Raw genomic sequence first — 23,059 nt, forward strand, 5'->3', positions numbered from 1 at the left:
TGCCATGGGATCTTTTATATCCACCTGTGAAAGCATAGGAACATAGGAAGAAAGGAACAGGAGTAGGCCATTCAGCCCCTCAAGCCTGTCCCGCCATTCAATGAGATCATGGCTGATCCGCGGCCTAACTCCATATACCTGCCTTTGGCCCTTATCCCTTAATATCTTTGCTTAACAAAAGTCTATCTCAGATTTAAAATTAACAACTGTTCTAGCTTCAACTGCTGTTTGTGGGAGAGAGTTCCAAACCTCTACCACCCTTTGCATGAAGAAGTGCTTCCGAACATCTCTCCTGAACGGTCTGGTCCTAATTTTTAGACTATGCCCCCTAGTTTTAGAATCTCCAACCAGTGGAAATAGTTTATCTTTATCTAGCCTGTCTTTTCCTGTTAATATCTTGAAGACTTCGATCAGATCACCCCTTAACCTTCTAAATTCTAGCAAAAACAGGCCTAATTTGTGTAATCTCTCTCATAACTTAACCCCTGTTGTCCAGGTATCATTCTTGTAAACCTACGTTGCACTCCCTCCAAGGCCAATATATCCTTCCTAAGGTGTGGTGCCCAGAACTGTTCACAGTACTCCAAGTGGGGTCTAATCAGAGTTTTGTACAGCTGCAGCATAACCTCTGTGTCTTTATACTCCAATCCTCTAGATATAAAGGTCAGCATTCCATTAGCCTTTTTGATTATTTTCTGCACTTGCTCGTGGCATTTTAAAGATCTATGCACCTGAACCCCAAGTCTCTTTGGACATCCACTGTACTTAACCTCTTCCCATTTAGAAAGTACCCTGCTCTATCCTATTTTGGTCCAAAATGGATAACCTCACACTTGCCCGCATTGAAATCCATCTGCCACAGTTTTGCCCACTCACCTTGTCTGTCAATATCTCTTTGCAATTTTATGCTATCATCTAGACTGTCTACAATGCCGCCTAACTTTGTATCGTCAGCAAATTTGGATATATGACTTATTATGCCATCATCCAAGTTGTTAATAAATAATGCGAATAATTGAGGCCCCAACACAGATCCCTGTGGGAGACCACGAGTCACATCCTGCCAATCGGAGTACTTACCCATTATCCTCACTCTCTGTCACCTACCACTCAACCAACTTCCTAACCATGTCAATAATTTACCCTCAACTCCATGGGCTTCTACCTTAGTTAACAGTCTCTTATGTGGGACTTTATCAAATGCCTTCTGGAAGTCCAGATAAATAACATCCATAGACATTCCCCTGTCCATTACCTTAGTCACCTCTTCAAAAAATTCAATGAGATTTGTCAGGCATGACCTTCCCGTCATGAATCCATGCTGGCTGTCCCTGATTAACTGAAATTTTTCTAGGTGTTCGGTCACCCTGGATTATAGACTCCAACAACTTGCCCAACACAGATGTCAGGCTAACTGGTCTGTAACTTCCTTGGTTCCCCCTTTCACCCTTCTTAAAAAGTGGAGTGACATGTGCAACTTTCCAATCCAGAGGCACCACTCCTGAATCTAGGGAACTCTGAAAGACTATAGTTAGGGCATCTACAATGTGCTCCTCTACTTCCTTCAACACCCTCGGATGGAAACCATCAGGTCTTGGGGATTTCTCACTCTTTAGTTCCATTACTTTCCTTGTTACTAATGTTTTACTTACGTTAACTATATTAAGTCCCTGTCCCCTATCGGCTATCAATTTTTTTGGGACTTCAGGCAAGTTATCCTTCTTTTCAACTGTAAATACTGAGGCAAATTAATTGTTTAACATGTCTGCCATTTCCCCATTATCAATGACAATATCTCCAGTTTCAGCTTTTAGTGGGCCAACATTGTTCTTGACCACCCGCTTTCCTTTATGTAACTGTAAAATTTCTTCTTATTGATTTTGATGTCCCTTGCAAGTTTCCTTTTAAAATCTCTTTTAGTAGCTCTTCTAAGCTGCTTTGTGACCCTTTGCTGGTCTTTGTATCGATCCCATTGGGCTGGATCTGTACTGCATTTTGCATTTTTGTAAGCCCTTTCTTTTTGTTTTATGCTATCCCTAATCTCTAGTTGTCCATGGCTGTTTTTTCTGTGAAGTGGAGCTTTTTCCTCTCAGGGATATATACTCACTCTGTATTTCGTTAAATGTTTCTTTAAATATTCTCCACTGTTCTTCAGTCGTTTGACCCATTAACAGATCTACCCAGTTTACCATGGACAGTCTCTGTCTCATCCCAGTAAAGTCAGCCTTACCCAAGTCCAAAATTCTAGTAGCTGATTCGTGCTTTTCACAGAGCAGATGCGACATTGGCATCTCATCAGAAAGACCGCACTTCTGACAGTGCAGCACTCACTCAGTCTTCCACGGAGTATCAGCCTAGATTTTTCTGCTCAAATCTCTGGAGTGGAACTGACTCAGAGGCGAGTATGTTACCAACTGAGACACAGCTGACACTTCATGGAACAGGTTATTCAACTCCACACTGATTGGTTATTTGTTTCTAATCTCATCTCTGTAATTTATTTTAATCGATTTGTCACACTCTAAGAAATTGACTGCCCAGGGTGAAGAGGTCACATTACGTTTGAGTGGGAAACCTATAGCTGATGGAGTTCAATGTGGAGAAGTACAAGGTCATCCACTACAGAATCTAAAAAGACAAATCTGAATATTTTCTTCATGGTGAGAGTCAAGGAGCTGTGGAGCAGCAAAGGGGTTTGGGTGTCCATGCACACAAATCACTAAAAGCTAACACACAGGTACAAAATTCAGTCAAAAAGTCTAATTAAATGATGTCTTTCATCTCAAAAGTGTTCGAACACAAATGGAGGAAGTGATACTTCAGTTGTACAGTGTTGGTCAGACTCTATCTGGAGGACTGGGTTGAGTTTTGGACACTACGCCTCATGAAAGATATACAGGCCTGGGGGTTGGTGTTGATCACTGATTCACTAGAATGGCACCAGGGTTTAAAGGGTTAAATTATGAGCACTGGTTGTATAAACTTAGTTTGCATTTCCTTTGAGTTCTGTAGGTTGAAGGTGATCCAATCAAAGTACTGAGAATGAGAAGGAATCTGATTGTATAAATACAGAGAAACTATTTTCTCTGGTGGGAGAATCCAGAAGAAAACATAATCTTAAAATTAGACATAAGCCATTTAGGACTGAAATCTCCAGAAGCCTTTTGCAAACTAAGAGTAGTGGAAATCAGAAGCTCTCCCGAAAGGCACCTTATGTTTGGTAAATTTAAATTTTCAAGACTGAGATTGATAGATTTTTGTTGGGTAAGGGTATCGAGTGATATGGAGCAAAGGTGAGTAAATAGAGTTGAGATACAGATCAGCTGTGATCTAATATAATGGTGACAGGGTCAGGGGGCTGACTGTCCTACTCCTGTTCCTATATTTAACACTGGATCACTCTTCACAAGCACATCATTCACTGTGTTTGAGGCTTTAAATGTTCTTTACTGAAAAAAGGCATACTGTGAAGAGAAGATCAACATTGCAAACACCAAGCAATAACTATGGACATTTGTCTTCCCAAGGTCTGGGTGAGCAGAGAACCAGATGCAAGGACACCTGCAGTTAACATGTACAAAGAACAATACAGCACAGGAACAGGCCATTCGGCCCTCCAAGCCTGCGCCGATCTTGATGCCTGCCGATACTAACACCTTCTGCACTTCCGGGGCCCATATCCCTCTATTCCCTTCCTATTCATATATTTGTCAAGATGTCTCTTAAACGTCGCTACCGTATCTGCTTCCACCACCTCCCCTGGCAGCAAGTTCCAGGCACTCACCACCCTCTGTGTAAAAAACTTGCCTCGCACATCCCCTCTAAACTTTGCCCCTCGCACCTTAAACCTATGTCCCCTAGTAACTGACTCTTCCACCCTGGGAAAAAGCTTCTGACTATCCACTCTGTCCATGTCGCTCATAACTTTGTAAACCTCTATCATGTCGCCCCTCCACCTCCGTCGTTCCAGTGAAAACAATAAGAGTTTTTCCAACCTCTCCTCATAGCTAATGCCCTCCAGACCAGGCAACATCCTGGTAAACCTCCTCTGTACCCTCTCCAAAGCCTCCACGTCCTTCTGGTAGTGTGGCGACCAGAATTGCACGCAATATTCTAAGTGTGGCCTAACTAAGGTTCTGTACAGCTGCAACATGACTTGCCAAGTTTTATACTCCATGCCACGACCGATGAAGGCAAGCATGCCATATACCTTCTTGACTACCTTATCCACCTGCGTTGCCACTTTCAGTAACCTGTGGACCTGTACGCCCAGATCTCTCTGCCTGTCAATACTCCGAAGGGTTCTGCCATTTACTGTATACCTCCCACCTGCATTAGACCTTCCAAAATGCATTACCTCACATTTGTCCGGATTAAACTCCATCTGCCATTTCTCCGCCCAAGTCTCCAACTGATCTATATCCTGCTGTATCCTCTGACAATCCTCATCATTATCTGCAACTCCACCAACCTTTGTGTCATCTGCAAACTTACTAATCAGACCAGCTACATTTTCCTCCAAATCATTTATATATACTACAAACAGCAAAGGTCCCAGCACTGATCCCTGCAGAACACCACTAGTCACATCCCTCCATTCAGAAAAACACCCATCCACTGATACCCTCTGTCTTCTGTGACTGAGCCAGTTCTGTATCCATCTTGCCAGCTCACCTCTGATCCCGTGTGACTTCACCTTTTGTACCAGTCTGCCATGCGGGACCTTGTCAAAGGCTTTACTAAAGTCCATAGAGACAACATCCACCGCCCTTCCCTCATCAATCATCTTCGTCACTTCCTCAAAAAACTCAATCAAATTAGTGAGACACGACCTCCCCTTCACAAAACCATGCTGTCTCTCGCTAATAAGTTTGTTTGTTTCCAAATGAGAGTAAATCCTGTCCCGAAGAATCCTCTCTAATAGTTTCCCTACCACTGACGTAAGGCTCACCGGCCTATAATTTCCTGGATTATCCTTACCACCCTTCTTAAACAAAGGAACAACATTGGCTATTCTCCAGTCCTCTGGGACCTCACCTGTAGCCAATGAGGAAGCAAAGATTTCTGTCAAGGCCCCAGCAATTTCTTCCCTTGCCTCCCTCAGTATTCGAGGGTAGATCCCATCAGGCCCTGGGGACTTATCTACCTTAATGCTTTGCAAGACACCCAACACCTCCTCCTTTTTGACAATGAGATGACGAAGACTATCTGCACTCCCTTCCGTAGGCTCATCATCCACCAAGTCCTTCTCCTTGGTGAATACTGATGCAAAGTACTCATTTAGTACCTCACCCATTTCCTCTGGCTCCACACATATGTATAAAAAGCCTTGGGATTTTCCTTAATCCTGTTTGCCAATGACTTTTCATGACCCCTTTTAGCCCTCCTAACTCCTTGCTTAAGTTCCTTCCTACTGTCTTTATATTCCTCAAGTGCTTCGTCTATTCCTAGCCTTCCAGCCCTTACAAATGCTTCCTTTTCCTTTTTGACTCGGCTCACAATATCCCGCGTTATCCAAGCTTCCCGAAACTTGCCAAACTTGTCTTTCTTCCTCACAGGAACATGCTGGTCCTGGATTCTAATCAGCTGACGTTTGAAAGACTCCCACATGTCAGATGTTGATTTACCCTCAAACAGCCGCCCCCAATCTAAATTCTTCAGTTCCTGCCTAATATTGTTATAATTAGCCTTCCCCCAATTTAGCACCTTCACCCGAGGACTACTCTTATCCTTATCCACAAGTACCTTAAAACTTATGGCATTATGGTCACTGCTCCCGAAATGCTCCCCCACTGAAACTTCGACCACCTGGCCGGGCTCATTCCCCAAGACCAGGTCCAGAATGGCCCCATCCCTAGTTGGACTATCTACATACTGTTTCAAGAAGCCCTCCCGGATGCTCCTCACAAATTCTGCCCCATCCAAGCCCCTAGCACTAAGTGAGTCCCAGTCAATATAGGGGAAGTTAAAATCACCCACCACTACAACCCTGTTACCTTTACATCTTTCCAAAATCTGTCTACATATCTGTTCATCGACCTCCCACTGGCTGTTGGGAGGCCTGTAGTAAACCCCCAACATCGTGACTGCACCCTTTCTATTCCTGAGCTCTACCCATATTGCCTCGCTGCATGACCCCTCCGAGGTGTCCTCCCGCAGTACAGCTGTGATATTCTCCTTAACCAGTAATGCAACTCCCCCACCCCTTTTACATCCCCCTCTATCCCGCCTGAAGCTTCTAAAGCCTGGAACATTTAGCTGCCAATCCTGCCCTTCCCCCAACCAAGTCTCTGTAATAGCAACAACATCATATTTCCAAGTACTAATCCAAGCTCTAAGTTCATCTGCCTTTATTGTTATACTTCTCGCATTGAAACAATGCAGGACTGGTACAGCCAGAGGCAGTACTGTCAGAAACAGCCTCAAGTCTGTCTCCATCTGCTTCTGGGTTTGCTGCAGTGCCCTTATCACTTATTTAGATTTTTATACCAGATATTTTCCCTGGTTCAACAGCACCCACCCTCCCATATGTGGACTTTGGTGTTCTCTGAAGTACAATTGTTATCTTTCATAAAAGAGAGCAAACATAAAAGGGAATCCAAAGGTCTAGCTAATATAAAAGGGAATTCAAAGGTCTAGCTAATATAAAAGGGAATCCAAAGGTCTAGCTAATATAAAAGGGAATCCAAAGGTCTAGCTAATATAAAAGGGAATTCAAAGGTCTAGCTAATATAAAAGGGAATCCAAAGGTCTAGCTAATATAAAAGGGAATTCAAAGGTTGTTTATAGGCATATTAACAGTAAGGAGTTGTTCAAGGTGTGGTGGGGCTGATTAGGGACCAATGTGGAGAACTATTAGTGGAGGCAGAAGGAATGGTCAAGGTAGTAAATGACTACTTTCCATCGATGTTTACCAAGGAAGAGGACTTTGCCAAAGCTCTGGTAAATGAGGAAGTTGCCGGGATACTGGACGAGATAAAAATAAATCAAGAGGAGGTACAAGAAAGGCTGGTGGTATTTAAAGTGGATAAGTTACACAGTCCGGATGGGATTTATTCCAGGTTGCTGAGGAAAGTAAGGGTAGAAACTGCAGAGGTTCTGGACACAATTCCAATTCTTCTTAGATAACAGGATGGTGCCAAAGGACTGGAGGATGGAAAATTTTGAACCCTTGTTCAAAAAAAGTGAATAAACCTGGAAATTACCGGACACTCAGTTTAATGTTGGTGGTGGGAAAGCTTTTAGAAACAATAATCCAGGAGAAAATTAATGGCCACTTGGACAAGCATGGATTAGTAAAGGAGAAAACATGGATTTGTTAAGGGCAAATAGTGTTTGACCAATGTGCTTGAGCTTTTGGATGAGGTAACAGTGAGGGTGAGGGCAGTGCAGTTAATGTTGTGTATATGGACTTTCAAAAGATGTTTCATAGATTAATACATATTAGGCTGGTTAGAAAAATTGAAGCTCATGGGATCAAAGGGGCATCAACAGCAGCATGGATACAAAATCAGCGAAGGGATAGGGGAGATGGTGGCCCAGTGGGAATGTCACTGAACTTGTAATCCAGAGGACCAGGCTAATGCCCTGGGGACATGGGTTCAAATCCCACCAGGGCAGCTGGTGGAATTCAAAGTTAATTAATAAATTCAATTAACAAAACAATCTGGAATTGAAAGCGAGTCTCAGTAATGATTGACAGTGAACCTATCTGGTTGACTCTTAACTGCCCTCTGAAATGGCTGAGAAAGCCACTCAGTTGTCAAGGGTAATTAAGGATGGAGAACAAATATTGGCCTTACCAGCAGCACCCACATCCCATGAGAGAATAATAAAACAAAGAGTTGTTTTTCTCTCTGGAGAGAGATATATATAATAGCTTTCACCAAGGTTCAGCACCAGGACCACTGCTGTTCCTGATATACAAATATACTGAGGGGTACAGGGCATAATCGCAAAATCTCCAGATGACACAAAACTTGAAAGTACAGTAAACAAGGAGGAAGTTAGTAATAGACTTCACGATCACTCAGACAGGCTGGTCAAATGGGCAGACACATGGCAGGTGAAATTCAATGCAGAAAAGTGTGAGGTGATACATTTTAGTTGGAAGAATGAGGAGGAGAGACCGTACATAATAAATGACACAATTTTAAAGGAAGCACAAGAACAAAGACACCTGGGACCGGTATTTAATGTAGGTACCGGGGGTCTCGCCTGCCAGCTGAAAAGCAAGCAAGAGCCTCCTTTCGGGAAGGCCCGCCAAATTAAGTGCCAATTAGGTACTTAAGCACAGAGCGGCAGGTCTTCCCCAGGATCAAGGACCCTGGGGGCAGAAGTCCTACTCACCCAGAGCTGCAGGTCAATCAGAGGACAGCACCGGGGAGGCAGTGACTGCTGTGAGAAAGACACCCACCCAAAACACAGGTCGGTGCTAAATCCCAGACTCAGGTCAGTGTTAGAGTCACAGAGAAATACAGCACTGAAACAGGCCCTTCGGCCCACCGAGTCTGTGCCAACCATCAACCACCCATTTATAGTAATCCTACATTAATCCTATATTCCCTACCACATCCCCTCCTACATTAATCCCATATTCCCTACCACCAACCTACACTAGGGGCAATTTACAATGGCCAATTTATCGATCAACCTGCAAGTCTTTGGCGGTGGGAGGAAACCAGAGCACCCGGCAAAAACCCGCGCGGTCACAGGGAGAACTTACAAACCCTACACAGGCAGTACCCAGAACTGAACCCGGGTCACTGGAGCTGTGAGGCTGCAGTGCTAACCACTGCGCCACTGTGCCGCCCCCAGTGATGGTGGGAGGGGTTGCACGGGGTGTGGTTGTGGGGGGGTTCAGTAACAAGGGCAGGGGATTAGCTTTCAGGGGGCCCCACCTTTCCCAATGCTGGATCTGTCGATCAGGCACTGAGTGCCACTGAACGAGGAACCCCTCCCCCAAATCGGCCAGTAACTCCGCACAGGGTTGCATGTCGTGGTCCCCGTGTGGCGACAGGCCTGCCTGCTACTGGGTTATTGCCCCTTAAGGGCATCAATTGGTGATGGGGCAGGAAGGCCATCCACGGGCCTACCCACCACGGACTTAATCAGGATAAAGGTGGGAATGTGGCAGGATCACCATCCCCCAGCATCCCGCCTGATTAAATCCTTTCCCCACCTCCAAACACACCATCAGGAAGAGCATAAAATCCAGCCCAGGGTGTATGTGCACAAAACTTTAAAGGTGGAAAGACAGGATAACAAAACAGTTAATAAATTATACAGGATCCTGGGCTTTATAAATAGTCAGGAAGTTATTCTCAAGCTGTATAAAACACAAGTCCGGCCCCAGTTGGAGTATTGTGTTCAATACTGGGCATCACACTTTAGGAAAGTCATTAAAGCTTTGGAGAGTGAACAGAAGAGAATGGTTCCGAGGATGAAGGATTACAGTTCAGTAAATTGACTTGAGAAGCTGTTCGTCTCAGAGCAGAGAGGACGGAGGAGATTTGATAAAGGTGTTTAAAATAATGCAGGATTCAGATCGAGAAAATAAAGAGAAACTGTTCCGCAAGCTGAAGGAATGATAACTAGTGGGAACAGATTCAAGGTGATTGGCCAATGAATAATTGAAAAAATAACAAAGAATGGTTACAGCACAGGAGGAGGCCATTCAGCCCATTGTGTCCATGCTGCCCCTCTGCAAGAGCAACTAAGTGGCATTTCCAAAGGGCCTGTACTAGGACCACCAATTTTCCTGATATATATTAATGAATTAGACTTGGGTGTACAGGGCACAATTTCAAAGTTTACACATGACATAACTTGTAAATATTGTGAACTGTGAGGAGGACAGTGAGAGGCAGACTGGTGGAATGGGCAGACATGTGGCAGATTAACTTTAATGCAGAGAAATGTGAAGTGGTACATTTTGGAAGGAAGAACGAGGAGAGGCAATATAAACTAAAGGATACAATTCTAAAGGGGTGCAGGAATAGAGGGATCTTGGGATATATGTGCATAAATTATTGAGGCACCAGGCCAAGTTGAGAAAGTGGTGAAAAAGGCATGTGAAATCAGAGGTTTCTAAATAGAGGCATAGGTTTTTCCTTGTCTTGTAGTTCCATTTGAATTTAAAGTATTGCTGTAGATTATCCTTTTCTATTCCATTTAGTACCTGAGCTCAGATCAGAGACTGAGGAACTGCCCTGTAGATGAGGAATGATCTGATCGAGGTGTTGTCCATCACCATCTTCTGAAGACAATTTGACATGGACATTGAAGATGGTCTTTGCAACACTGTTCACATCCTGAGGATGTTGTAATGAACTTTTGTCAAACACTGGCTCGGCCTCAACAACAGCTGATATTTGATAGAGCATCTTTCATAGAATGAAAGCCAACCCCCTGCCCTTGCTACCAAACCCCCTACAACCCCTCCCCGCGCAACCCCTCCCACCATCACTGGGGGCGGCATAGTGGTGCAGTGGTTAGCACCGCAGCCTCACAGCTCCAGCGACCCGGGTTCAGTTCTGGGTACTGCCTGTGTGGAGTTTGCAAGTTCTCCCTGTGACCACGTGGGTTTCCACCGGGTCCTCCGGTTTCCTCCCACAGGCAAAGACTTGCAGGTTGATAGGTAAATTGGCCATTATAAATTGCCCCTAGTGTAGGTAGGTGGTAGGAGTATGGTGGGGATGTGGTAGGGAATAATGGGTTAATGTAGGATTAGTATAAATGGGTGGTTGCTGGTCGGCACAGACTCAGTGGGCCAAAGGGCCTGTTTCAGTGCTGCATCTCTAAATAAATAAATAAATAAAACATCCAAAGGCAATTTACAGTAGCATTATAAAACAAAGTATGACATTGAGCCACAGAAGGAGGTATTAGGTCAGATGACCAAAAGCATGGTCAATGAGGTAGGTTTTAAGGAGTGTCTCAAAGGAGGAAGGCGAGGTGGAGAGGTGTAGGGAGGATATTCCAGAGCTTGGACCTGAGGCAACTGAAAGCACAGTCCACCAATGGTGGAACAATTAAAACCAGGGTTACACAAAAGGCCAGAATTAGAGAGGCACAGATATCCCGGAGGGTTATGGGATTGGAGGAGATTATAGAGATCGGGAAAGACGAGGCCATGGAGGGATTTGAAAAAAAAGATGAGAATTTTAAAATCAAAATGTTGCTTGACCAGGAGCCAATGTAGCTCAGTGAGCACAGGGGTGTTAGAGGAATGGGATTTGGTGCAAGTTAAGACAGGGGCAGCAGAGTTTTGGATGACCTCAAGTTTACAGAGGGTAGAATGTGGGAAGCCAGTCAGGAATGGTCAAGTCGAGAGATAACAAAGGCATGAATGAGGGTTTCAGCAGCAGTTTAGCTGAGATGGAGCGAAGTCAGGCATTGATTCGGAGGTGGAAATAGGCAGTCTTAATGATGAGACAAAAGGAGATTGGAAGCTCATCTCCAAGTTATTTTTTATTCATTCATGAGATGTGGGCATCGCTGGCCAGGCAAGCATTTATTGCCCATCCCTAATTACCCTTGAGAAGGTGGCGGTGAGCTGACCTCTTGAACTGCTGCAGTCCTTGTGGGGTAGGTACACCCAAAGTGCTGTTCGGAAGGGAGTTCCAGGATTTTGACTCAGGACAGTGAAGGAACGGCGATATAGTTCCAAGTCAGGATGGTGTGTGACTTGAAGGGGAACTTGCAGGTGGTGGTGTTCCCATGCATTTGCTACCCTTGTCCTTCTAGATGGTAGAGGTCGCAGGTTTGGAAGGTTCTGTCTAAGGACCTTTGGTGCGTTGCTGCAGTGCATCTTGTAGATGGTACACACTGCTGCCAATGTGCGTTGGTGGTGGAGGGAGTGAATGTTTGTAGATAGGGTGCCAATCAAGCAGGCTGCTTTGTCCTGGATGGTGTGAGCTTCTTGAGTGTTGTCAGAGCTGCACCCATCCAGGCAAGTGGAGAGTATTCCATCATACCTCTGACTTGTGCCTTGTAGATGGTGGACGGGCTTTGGGGAGTCAGGAGGTGAGTTACTCGCCGCAGGATTCCTAGCCTCTGACCTGCTCTTGGAGCCATGGTATTTATATGCCTTCTCCAGTTCAGTTTGTGGTCAATGGTAGCCCCTAGGATGTTGATAGTGGGGGATTCAGCGATGATAATGCCATTGAATGTCAAGGGGAGATGGTTAGATTCTGTCTTGTCGGTGATGGTCATTGCCTGGCACTTGTGTGGCACGAATGTTACTTGCCACTTATCAGCCCAAGCCTGGATATTGTCCAAGTCTTGCTGTATTTCTACACAGGCTACTTCAGTATCTGAGGAGTCACGAATGGTGCTAAACATTGTGCAATCATCAGTGAACATCCCCACTACTGACCTTATGATTGAAGGAAGGTCATTGATGAAGCAGCTGAAGATGGTTGGGCCTAGGACACTATCCTGAGGAACTCCTGCAGTGATGTCCTGGAGCTCAGATGATTGACCTCCAACAACCACAACCATCTTCTTTTGCACTAGGTATGACGCCAACCAGCGGAGGGTTTTCCCCTGATTCTCATTGACCTCAGTTTTGCTGGGGCTCCTTGATGTCATACTTGGTCAAATGCTGCCTTGATGTCAAGGGCAGTCACTCTCAACTCACCTCTTGAGTTCAGCTCTTTTGTCCATGTTTGAACCAAGGCTGTAATGAGGTCAGGAGCTGAGTGGCCCTGAGGGAACCCAAACTGAGCATCACTGAGCAGGTTATTGCTAAGCAAGTGCCGCTTGATGGCACTGTTGATGACACTTTCCATCACTTTGCTGATGATTGAGAGAAGGCTGATGGGGCGGTAATTGGCTGGGTTGGATTTGTCCTGCTTTTTGTGTACAGGACATACCTGGGCAATTTTCCACATTGCAGGGTAGATGCCAGTGTTGTAGCTGTACTGGAACAGCTTGGCTAGGGGTGCAGCAAGTTCTGGAGCACAGGTCTTCAGTACTATTGCCGGAATATTGTCAGTGCCTTCAGTCATTTCTTGATATCATGCGGAGTGAATTGAATTGGCTGAAATCTGGCATCTGCGATGCTGGGGACTTCAGGAGGAGGCCGAGATGGATCATCAACTTGGCACTTCTGGCTGAAGATTGTTGCAAATGCTTCAGCTTTAACTTTCGCACTGATGTGCTGGGCTCCCCATCATTGAGGATGGGGATATTTGTGGAGCCACCTCCTCCGGTTAGTTGTTTAATTGTCCAACACCATTCACAGCTGGATGTGGCAGGACTGCAGAGCTTAGATATGATCCGTTGGTAATGGGATCGATTAGCTCTGTCTATCGCATGCTGCTTACGCAGTTTGGCATGCAGATAGTCCTGTGTTGTAGCTTCACCAGGTTGACACCTTATTTTGAGATCTGCCTGGTGCTGCTCTTGGCACTCTTCACTGAACCAGAGTTGGTCTCCTGGTAATGGTAGAGTGGGGATATGCCGGGCCATGAGGTTACAGATTGTGGTTGAGTACAATTTTTCTGCTGCTGATGGCCCACAGCGCCTCATGGATGCCCGGTTTTGCATTGCTAGATCTGTTCAAAATCTACCCCATTTAGCAAGGTGATAGTGCCACACAACACGATGGAGGGTATTCTCAATGTGAAGGTGGGACTCCGTCTGCACAATGACTGTGTGGTGGTCACTCCTACCAAAACTGTCATGGACAGATGCATCTGCGGCAGGCAGATTGGTGAGGACGAGGTCAAGTAGGTTTTTCCCTCGTGTTGGTTCCCCCACCACCTGCCGCAGACGCAGTCTAGCAGCCATGTCCTTTTGGACTCATCCAGCTTGGTCAGTATTGATGCTACTGAGCCACTCTTGGTAATGGTCATTGAAGTCCCCCACCCAGAGTACATTCTGTGCCCTTGCCACCCTCAGTGCTTCTTCCAAGTGCTGTTCAACATGGAGGAGTACTGACTCATCAGCTGAGGGAGGGCGGTAGGTGGTAATCAGCAAGAGGTTTCCTTGTCCATGTTTGACCTGATGCCATGAGACTTCATGGGATCCAGAGTCGATGTTGAGGACTCCCGGGGGAACTCCCTCCCTACTGTATACCACTGTGCCGCCACCTCTGCTGGGTCTGTCCTGCCGTTGGGACAGGACATACCCGGGGGTGGTGATGGCAGAGTCTGGGACATTGTCTGTAAGGTATGATTCCGTGAGTATGACTATGTCAGGCTGTTGCTTGACTAGTCTTTGGGCCAACTCTCCTAACTTTGGCACAAGCCCTCAGATGTTAGTAAGGAGGACTTTGCAGGGTCGACAGGGCTGGATTTGCTGTTGTCCTTTCCGGTGCCTAGGTCGATACCAGGTGGTCCGTCCGGTTTCATTCCTTTTTATTGACTTTGTGGCAGTTAGATACAACTGAGTGGCTTGCGAGGCCATTTCAGAGGGCATGTAAGAGTCAACCACATTGCTGTGGGTCTGGAGTCATATGGAGGCCAGTCCAGGTAAGGACAGAAGATTTCCTTCCCTAAAGGACATTAGTCAAATGCAACATCAAGTTGCCAACAGACTGGCTTAATCTCAGACTGTTGCCAAGGAGAGGAATGGAGTCAGTAGCTGGGGAACAGAGTTTGGAGCAGGGATTGAAATCAATGGCTTCAGTCTTCCCAATATTTAATTGGAGGCAATTTCAGCTCATCCAGTACTGCATGTTGGATAAGCAGTCTGATAACTTAGCAACAGTAGAGGAACTGAGAGAAGTGGTGGTGAGGTAGAGCTGAGTGTCATCAGCATCCATGTGAAAATCAGATGATGTTGATCAAGGACAGCATGTAGATTAGGAATAGGAGGCAGCCATGATAGATCCTTGGGAGACACCAGAGATAATGATGGAAAAGCAGGAAGAGAAGCCATTGTAAGTGATTCCCTGGCTATGATTTGATAGATAAGAAGGGAACCATGTGGGAAAAGTCCCAAACAGTTGGACGACAGTGCAGAGGTGTTGGAGGAGGATGGTGTGGTCAACCATGTCAAAGGCTACAGACAGGTCGAGAAGGATGAAGAGGGAAAGTTTACCTTTGTCACAGTCACATAGGATGTCATTTGTGACCTTGATAAGAGTTGTTTCAGTACTGTGGCAGGGACAAAAACCTGATTGGAGGGATTCAAACGTGGAGTTCTGGAAAAGATGGGAATGGATTTGGGAGGTGACAACATGTTCAAGGACTTTGGAGATGAAAGGGAAAGCTCAGCTGGAGTATTGTGTCCAGTTCTGGGCACCACACGATAAGAAGGAAGTGAAGGTACTGGAGAGGGTGCAGTAAAGATTTACCAGAATGGTTCCAGGGATGAGGCACTTCATTGTGAAAATTGTGATTCTCTGTTTACTGACCAGGAGCTGGTATCTCATAGTGAATTGTTATATTTTGCTTTCTCAAGTTAGTCACCAGACCATGAATCATTCTACTTACTGGAGCAGGCCATTATCAACTTTGCAAACCAAGTTAAATTTATGTGTTGTTCAAAAATTATACTCCAGCCCTTTAAAGTCATTGGTGTGTACAGGACTGGAAAAATGATACCCAATCCAGTGAGCCACAAATTTTGAAAAATAAAATGTTCCGCAAAATCACCTCTGCTGCTAAAATAAATTCAACTCTGTCCAGAGGGATTTCAGTTTTTTTTTTAGAGATACAGCACTGAAACAGGCCATTCGGCCCACCAAGTCTGTGCCGACCATCAACCACCCATTTATACTCATCCGACACTAATCCCATATTCCTACCACATCCCCACCTGTCCCTATATTTTCCCTACCACCTGCAATACTAGGGGCAATTTCTAATGGCCAATTTACCTATCAACCTGCAAGTCTTTGGCATGTGGGAGGAAACCGGAGCACCCGGAGGAAACCCACGCAGACACAGGGAGAACTTGCAAACTCCACACAGGCAGTACCCAGAATTGAACCCGGGTCGCTGGAGCTGTGAGGCTGCGGTGCTAACCACTGCGCCACTGTGCCGAGTTATCGAGGAGGAGGAGCCAACATTTAATGGGGTTTCGGGAGGAGCTGCCGATATTTGGTGATATTCTATGGATATATATATGCATATATATTTGGATGATATTCTACATCCCAGAGTGTTGAAAGAGGTTGCTGTGGAGATGCATTGGCTACTCCAGTTCAGTTTCTGGTCTATAGATTCTGGAGAATCCTGCAGATTGGAAGGTTGCAAATGTCACCCCACTATTTAAGAAGGGAGGGAGAGAGAAACAGAGAGCTAACAGACCTGTTAGCCTTCCATCAGTCATTGGGAAAATGCTAGAAACTATTCTAAAGGATGTGATAAATGGACACTTGGATAATAATGATCTGATTGGGCAGAGTCAACATGGATTTATGAATGGGAAATCATGTTTGATGAGCCTGTTGGAGTTTTTTGAGGGTGTTACTTCCAGAATTGATAAAGGGGAGTCGGTGGACGTGGTATACTTGAATTTTCAATCGGACTTTGATAAAGTCCCCCACAGGAGGTTGATTATCAAAATTAAAGCACATCGGATAGGAGGTAATATAGTGGCATGGATGAACAGGTATAAAACAGAGAGTAGGAATAAAGGGGTCATTCTCGCGTTGGCAGACTGTGACTAGTGGGGTACCGCAGGGATCAGTACTTGGGCCCCAACTGTTCACAATATATATCAATGGACGTGGGGACCAAATGTAGTCTTTCCAAGTTCGCGGATGACATAAAACTAGGTCAGAATGTGTATTGTGAGGAAGATGCAAAGCGGCTTCAAGGGAACTTGGAAAGATTTAATGAGTGAGCAAGAATGTGGCAGATGGAATATAATGTGGAAAAATGTGAGGTTATCCATTTTGGTAGGAGAAACAGTTGTGCAGAGTTTTTCTTCAATGGTAAGAGATTAATAAGTGTATATAAAAATGCAAAGGGACCTGGGTGTCCTGGTCAATAAGTCACTGAAAGCTAACATGCAGGTGCAGCAAGCAATTAAGAAGGCTGATGGTATGTTAGCCTTTATTGCAAGAGGATTTGAGTACAGCAGTAAAGTCTTGCTTCAATTGTATAGAACCTTGGTTAGACTGCACCTGGAGTACTGTGTGTAGTTTTGGTCCCTTTGCTTTAGGAAGGATTTTATTGCCATAGAGGGAGTGCAATGAAGGTTCACCAGACTTGTTCCCGGGATGGTGCGACTGTCCTATGAAGAGAGATTGGGGAAACTAGGCCTGTATTCTCTGAAGTTTCAAAGAATGAGAGGTGATCTCATTAAAAACTAAAAAATACTTAAAGGGATAGACAGGGTAGATGCAGCGAAGATGTTTCTCCTGGTTGCAGAGTTTAGAACCAGGGGACACAATTTCAAAATAAGGGGGAAGCCACTTAGAACAGAAATGAGGAGAAATTTCTTTACTCAGAGGGTTGTGAATCTTTGGAATTCTCTACCCCAGAGGGCTGTGGAAGCTCAGTCATTGAGTATGTTTAAAGCAGTGATTGACAGATTTCTAAATACAAATGACATAAAGGGACAGGAAGATAGTGTGGGAAAAAGGCATTGAAGTGGATGATCAGCCATGACTGTATTGAATGATGGAGCAAGTTCGATGGGCTGAATGGCCTACTCCTGCTCCTATGTTCCTAAATGCTGTCAAATGAAGAAGCACGAGCTCTGGGTTTCGGAGCTTGAGCTTGAGCTGCAGCTCACTTCATTGCCGGGCTTCCACAAGGCTGAGGGCGACATGGATAGTGTTTTGCTGGAGGTGGTCACCCAACAGTTAAAGAGCATGCAGGCAGAGTGGGAATGGGAATGGGAATACTTTGTGACTGTCTTCACAGCAGAAGACACAAGTTGCATACCAGAAATAGAGGATAACCTAGGGGCTAAAAAGAGTGAGGAAATTAATATCAGCAGAGAAAAAATGTTGATGAAATTTAAGGGACCAAAATCTGCCAAATCCCCGGAACCTGAGGGCCGATATCCTAGGGTTCTAAAAAAAATAGCTGCTGAGATAGTGGATGCGCTAGCTATGATTTTCCAAAAATTCCTTCGATTTGGGAATGCTCCCGTCAGATTAGAAATTGGCAAATGTAACACCACTTTTCAAAAAAGGGGGAGAGAGAAAACAGGAAACTACAGGCCACTTAGCCTGACATCAGTCAATGGGAAAATGCTGGAATCTACTATTAAGGAAATCTTAACAATACACTTAGAAAAGCACAAAATGATTAGAACAAGTCAACATGGTTTTACTAAAGGGAAATTCTGTTGAACAAATTTAATAGAGTTTATTGAGGATGTAGCGAGGAGAGTAGATAAAGGGGAACCAGTAGATGTAGTATACCTTGATTTCCAAAAGGCATTCAATAAGGTGCCACACAAAAGGTTAATAGGAAAGATAATGGCTCATGGTGTTGGGGTTAATATATTGAGCTTGGATCGAGGATTGGTTAACGGACAAGAAGGAGAGAGTGGGAATAAACAAGGCATTTTCAAGTTGGCAGCTGTGACTAGTGGAGTGCTGCAAGTATCAGTGCTGGGGCTTCAGCTATTTATAATCTATATTAATGACTTAGATGAAGAGACAGAGAGTAATGTATCTAAAATAAAAGCAAAATACTGCGGATTCTGGAAATCTGAAACAAAAACAAGAAATGCTGGAATCACTCAGCAGGTCTGGCAGCATCTGTGGAAAGAGAAGCAGAGTTAACGTTTCGGGTCAGTGACCCTTCTTTGGAACTAAGTTCCGAAGAAGGGTCACTGACCCGAAACGTTAACTCTGCTTCTCTTTCCACAGATGCTGCCAGACCTGCTGAGTGATTCCAGCATTTCTTGTTTTTGTTTGAGTAATGTATCTAAGTTTGCTGAAGAGACACAACTAGGTGGAAAGGTAAGCTGTGGGAAGGACACAGAGAAGCTGTAAAGAGATATAGGTTAAGTGATGGGCAACAAGATGGCAGATGGAGTATAATGTGGGGAAGTGTGAAGTTGTTCACTTTGGTCATTAGAATAGAAAAGCAGAATATTTTTTGAAAGGTGTGAAACCTTTCACTGTTGATGTTCAGAGAGACTTGGAATGCAGCAAGTTAGCATTCAAGTGCAGCAAGCAATTTGGAAGGAAAATGCATGTTGGCCTTTATTGCAAGTGGATTGGATTACAGGAATAAAGAAGTACAAGGCTCTGGTGAGACCACACCTAGAATACTGTGTGCAGTTTTGGTCCCCATATTTAATGAAAGATATACTTGTATTGGACACGGTGCAGCGAAGGTTCACTAAATTGGTCCCTGGGATGAGAGGGTTGTCCTATGATGAGAGACTGAGTAAATTGGGCCTGTATTCTCTGCAGTTTAGAAGAATGAGAAGTGAACTCATTGAAACTTACAAGTTTCTGAAGGGTTTTGATAGGTTAGAAGATGAGAGATTGTTTCTGCTGGTCAGGGAAATCCAGAGCACAAGGAACAATCTCAGGATAAGGCACTGATCATTTAGGACTGAGATGAGGAGAAATTACTTCACTCAAAGGGTTGTGAATCTTTGGAATTCTCCACCCCAGAGGGTTGTGGATGCTCCATCATTGAATACATTTAAGGCTGGGATAGATATATATTGGTCTCTTAAGGAATTAAGGGATATGGGGAGTGGGCAGGAAAGTGGAATTGAAGCCCAAGAGCAGCCATGATCATATTGAATGGTGGAGCAGGCTCAATGGACCATATGGTCTACTGCCACTGTGAGTGACCACCAGACAGACGTGGAGGACCAGACAGGAAGGGCAAGAGCCCCCAAATGCATCTCACTTTCTAACTAATATTCAGTTCTGCATATTGGAGAGGACAATGTTTCGTCTCGGGACTGCAACCAGAGCCAAGATAACAGCACAATGAGTGGAGTGGTTCAGCTATACAGGGGGTACGGGGGGAAGAGGAAGGGTAGTAGAGGCAGAAACCCTTATGGCATTTAAAAAAATACTTGGATATGCACTTGATGTGCCATAACCTACAGGGCTATGTTCCAAGAGCTGGAAAGTGGGATTAGGCTGGATAGCTCTTAGAAAGGCACTAATTAATCAAGGATAGTCAGCATGGATTTGTTAAGGGAAGCTCGTGTCTGAATAATATGATTGAATTTTTTGAGGAAGTATCAAGGAGGATTGATGAGGGTACTGCAGTTGATGTGGTCTGCATGGACTTTCGCAAGGCTTTTGACAAGGTTCCACATGGCAGACTTTTTTTTTTAAAAGCCCATGGGATCCAGGGAAATGTAGCAAGCTGGATACAAAATTGACTCAGTGGCCGAAACAAAAGGTAATTGATGGGTGTATTTGTGATTGGAAGACTGTTTCCAGTGGGATTCCGCAGGGCTCCGTTTTGGGTCCTCTGCTTTTTGGGGTATATTAACAATTTGGATGTAAATGTAAGGGGCATGATCAAGACGTTTGCAAACAACACAAAAATTGGCCCTGTTGTTGATAGTGAGGAGGATAGCTGTAGACTGCAGGCAGGTATCAATGAACTGGTCAGGTGGGCGGAAATGTGGCAAATGGAATTCAACCTGAAGAAATGAGAGGTGATGCATTTGGGGAGGTCAAACAAGGCAAAGGAATGCACAATAAATGAGCAGATACTTAGAGGTGAAGAGGAAGTGAGGGACCTTGGAGTGAATGTCCACAGATCCCTGAAGGTAGCAGGACAGGTCGATAAGGTGGTTAAGAAGGCATATGGAATCCTTTCCTTTATTAGCCGAGGTATAGAATATAAGAGCAGGGAGCTTATGCTGGAACTGTATAACTCATTGGTTAGGCCACAACTTGAGTGCTGTCTGCAGTTCTGGTCACCTCATTACGGAAAGGATGTAATTGCACTAGAGAGGGTACAGAGGAGATTTACAAGGATGCTGCCAGGACTGGAAAAATGCAGGAAAGATTGGATAGGCTGGGGTTGTTCTCCTTGGAATAGAGGAGGTTGAGGGTAGATTTGACTGAGTTGCATAAAATTGTGAGGGGCCTGGAGAGTGGATGGGAAAGGCCTATTTACCTCAGCAGAAAGGTCAGTGAGGAGGGAGCATAGATTTAAAGTGATTGGTGGAAGGATTAAAGGGGAGATGAAGAAAAAAAAATTTCACTGAGTGTAGTAGGGGTCTTGACTCAATGGCTGAAAGGGTGATCGAGGCAGAAACTCTCAACTCATTTAAAAAGTGCCTTGATGTGCACCTGAAGTGCTGTAACCTGCAGGGCTACAGACCAAATGCTGGAAAGTGGGATTAGGCTGGGTGGCTTGTTCCTTCGGCCTCGTTCTATGCTGTAAACCTTCTATGTTTCTGTAGAACGGTAAAAGCAAAGCAGATATGGCTTCAGTGGTTTGAGAGTCCGGTGGAGACAACAAAAGCAGTTTGACACCAAAGATACAGATCACCCACCAATAGTTTTCTGAAAAGGGTTCACATCCTCATCCCAGTAAATATTGACACACCCATCCCACATTGCCAACATCGACAGCCAGAGGAAAAATGTCAGCTATAGTTAATGTCTGATGATAAAGTTAATATTAAAGGCAGAGAGCTGCAGACAGCCTCGTAGAAAGACAAAGCATTATGCTTTCCTTCGGAAATCTCAGCCACTTTGTCTGATCTCTGATAATAGTTTTTCTGTTGATAAAGTACCCTGCATGCTTGTGGGATTTTAAGATCTTGCATGCTGATTGGAACCCTAAAAATCCAAATTAAACATTGAATACAGACAAAAAAAAACAAAAAGAGAGAATGATATGTAATGGGAAGCAGAACTAAACTTTTCAAAACATCCTCATGTTTAATCCTTCACTTCAACCCTGAGCCATCAAACAAACTCACTGCTCTGCAAACTTCATGTTGGGCTCCAAACTGGGTTTTTATTCACTTAAACTTTATTTGTTATTTATTTGCCCTTTTAGCCTCACATAGATTCCCAATAGGTTGATTTTTTCCCCCAAAGGTTCCGACAATATTTGTCATTGTGTTCAGGCACTTTTCAGGATCTAAATCTCCTTTTCAGTTCTGATGAAGATTACACACCTCAAAATGTAAATCTCTTTCTACTCTGGATGTCGATTGATCTGTTGCGCGTTTCCCAACTTTTTCTGCTTTTGTTTCAGATTTCCACTATTTGTAGAATTGTGTTTTTATTAATATCGGCTGAGTTTTTGTATCAGTTTCATAGTAGATCTACTCGGATTACACTTCAGAGATTTAAATTATAGTCTTCATGACCACTCCTTAAAGAAACTGCACTGAAGCAAAAGTAACAAATTGTATTCAGTGTAGTGTCGATTAAAGAATATTTAACATGAAGTTCCTGCATTAAAGGGTTGATTTAAGAAAGGAGACGCCGCAATGATCTCTCAGGTTAATGATTTGATTTTAAATATAAACCCCAGCGGGTGAGGTTTTATTTAATGGCCGTCACAAGACTATGTTCCTCCTTTTACGTCCGTCTCTCTTTCTGGGCTCTGTGTTTGACTCTGACAGTTTCATGTCTAAAATGTTCTCTCCCTCCCGTTCCCTTATCCGGATAGGACCCAGTTCCAGACACTGTTCCTGTGATTAGAGACATTTAGAAAGTTTTCACTGTTTCACTGGACAATCTCCAGCAGCTCCCCGTTCAACTCCTTGTATTTGATCAGGACCTTTCACCATTAATAAAAACAGTCCAATCTCACTGGGAATAAAACCTACCCCGAAAATAAAGAATATTTCACACTCACCTCTTACTTTCAGACAATCTGATCAAAGACTTTTAGCCTTTTCTCCATTGATCTGCAAGGAGCTGGCCTGTTCACAACAGCAACTCCCTGAAAATTTTCACTTTCACTTTTCATTGTCTAACAAGGTAACTTGACTGGATTTTTTTCATTCGTTCATGGGATGTGGGCGTCGCTGGCTAGGCCAGTATTTGTGACCCATCCCTAATTGTCCTTGAGAAGGTGGTGGTGAGCTGCCTTCTTGAACTGCTGCAGTCCTTGGAGTGTCGGTACACCCACTGTGCTGTTAGGAAGGGAGTTCCAGGATTTTGACCCAATGACAGTAAAGG

The 23,059-nt window shown here is 44.4% G+C and overlaps 1 protein-coding gene across 1 annotated transcript in view; it reads left to right on the top strand.

Moving 5' to 3' along the window:
• Positions 1 to 17,608: 17,608 nt before the first annotated feature.
• The window catches only part of LOC137345675 (butyrophilin subfamily 3 member A2-like), a 33,118-nt gene continuing 27,667 nt past the window's right edge, over positions 17,609 to 23,059 (top strand). Inside the window, exons 1-2 of the mRNA XM_068008939.1 lie at positions 17,609 to 18,061; positions 18,791 to 18,912. Coding sequence (XP_067865040.1) covers positions 17,609 to 18,061; positions 18,791 to 18,912 — 575 coding nt within the window. The remainder of the gene's footprint in view (positions 18,062 to 18,790; positions 18,913 to 23,059) is intronic.

Source organism: Heterodontus francisci, chromosome 29 (assembly GCF_036365525.1).
Source record: "Heterodontus francisci isolate sHetFra1 chromosome 29, sHetFra1.hap1, whole genome shotgun sequence".
Taxonomy (NCBI): domain Eukaryota; kingdom Metazoa; phylum Chordata; class Chondrichthyes; order Heterodontiformes; family Heterodontidae; genus Heterodontus; species Heterodontus francisci.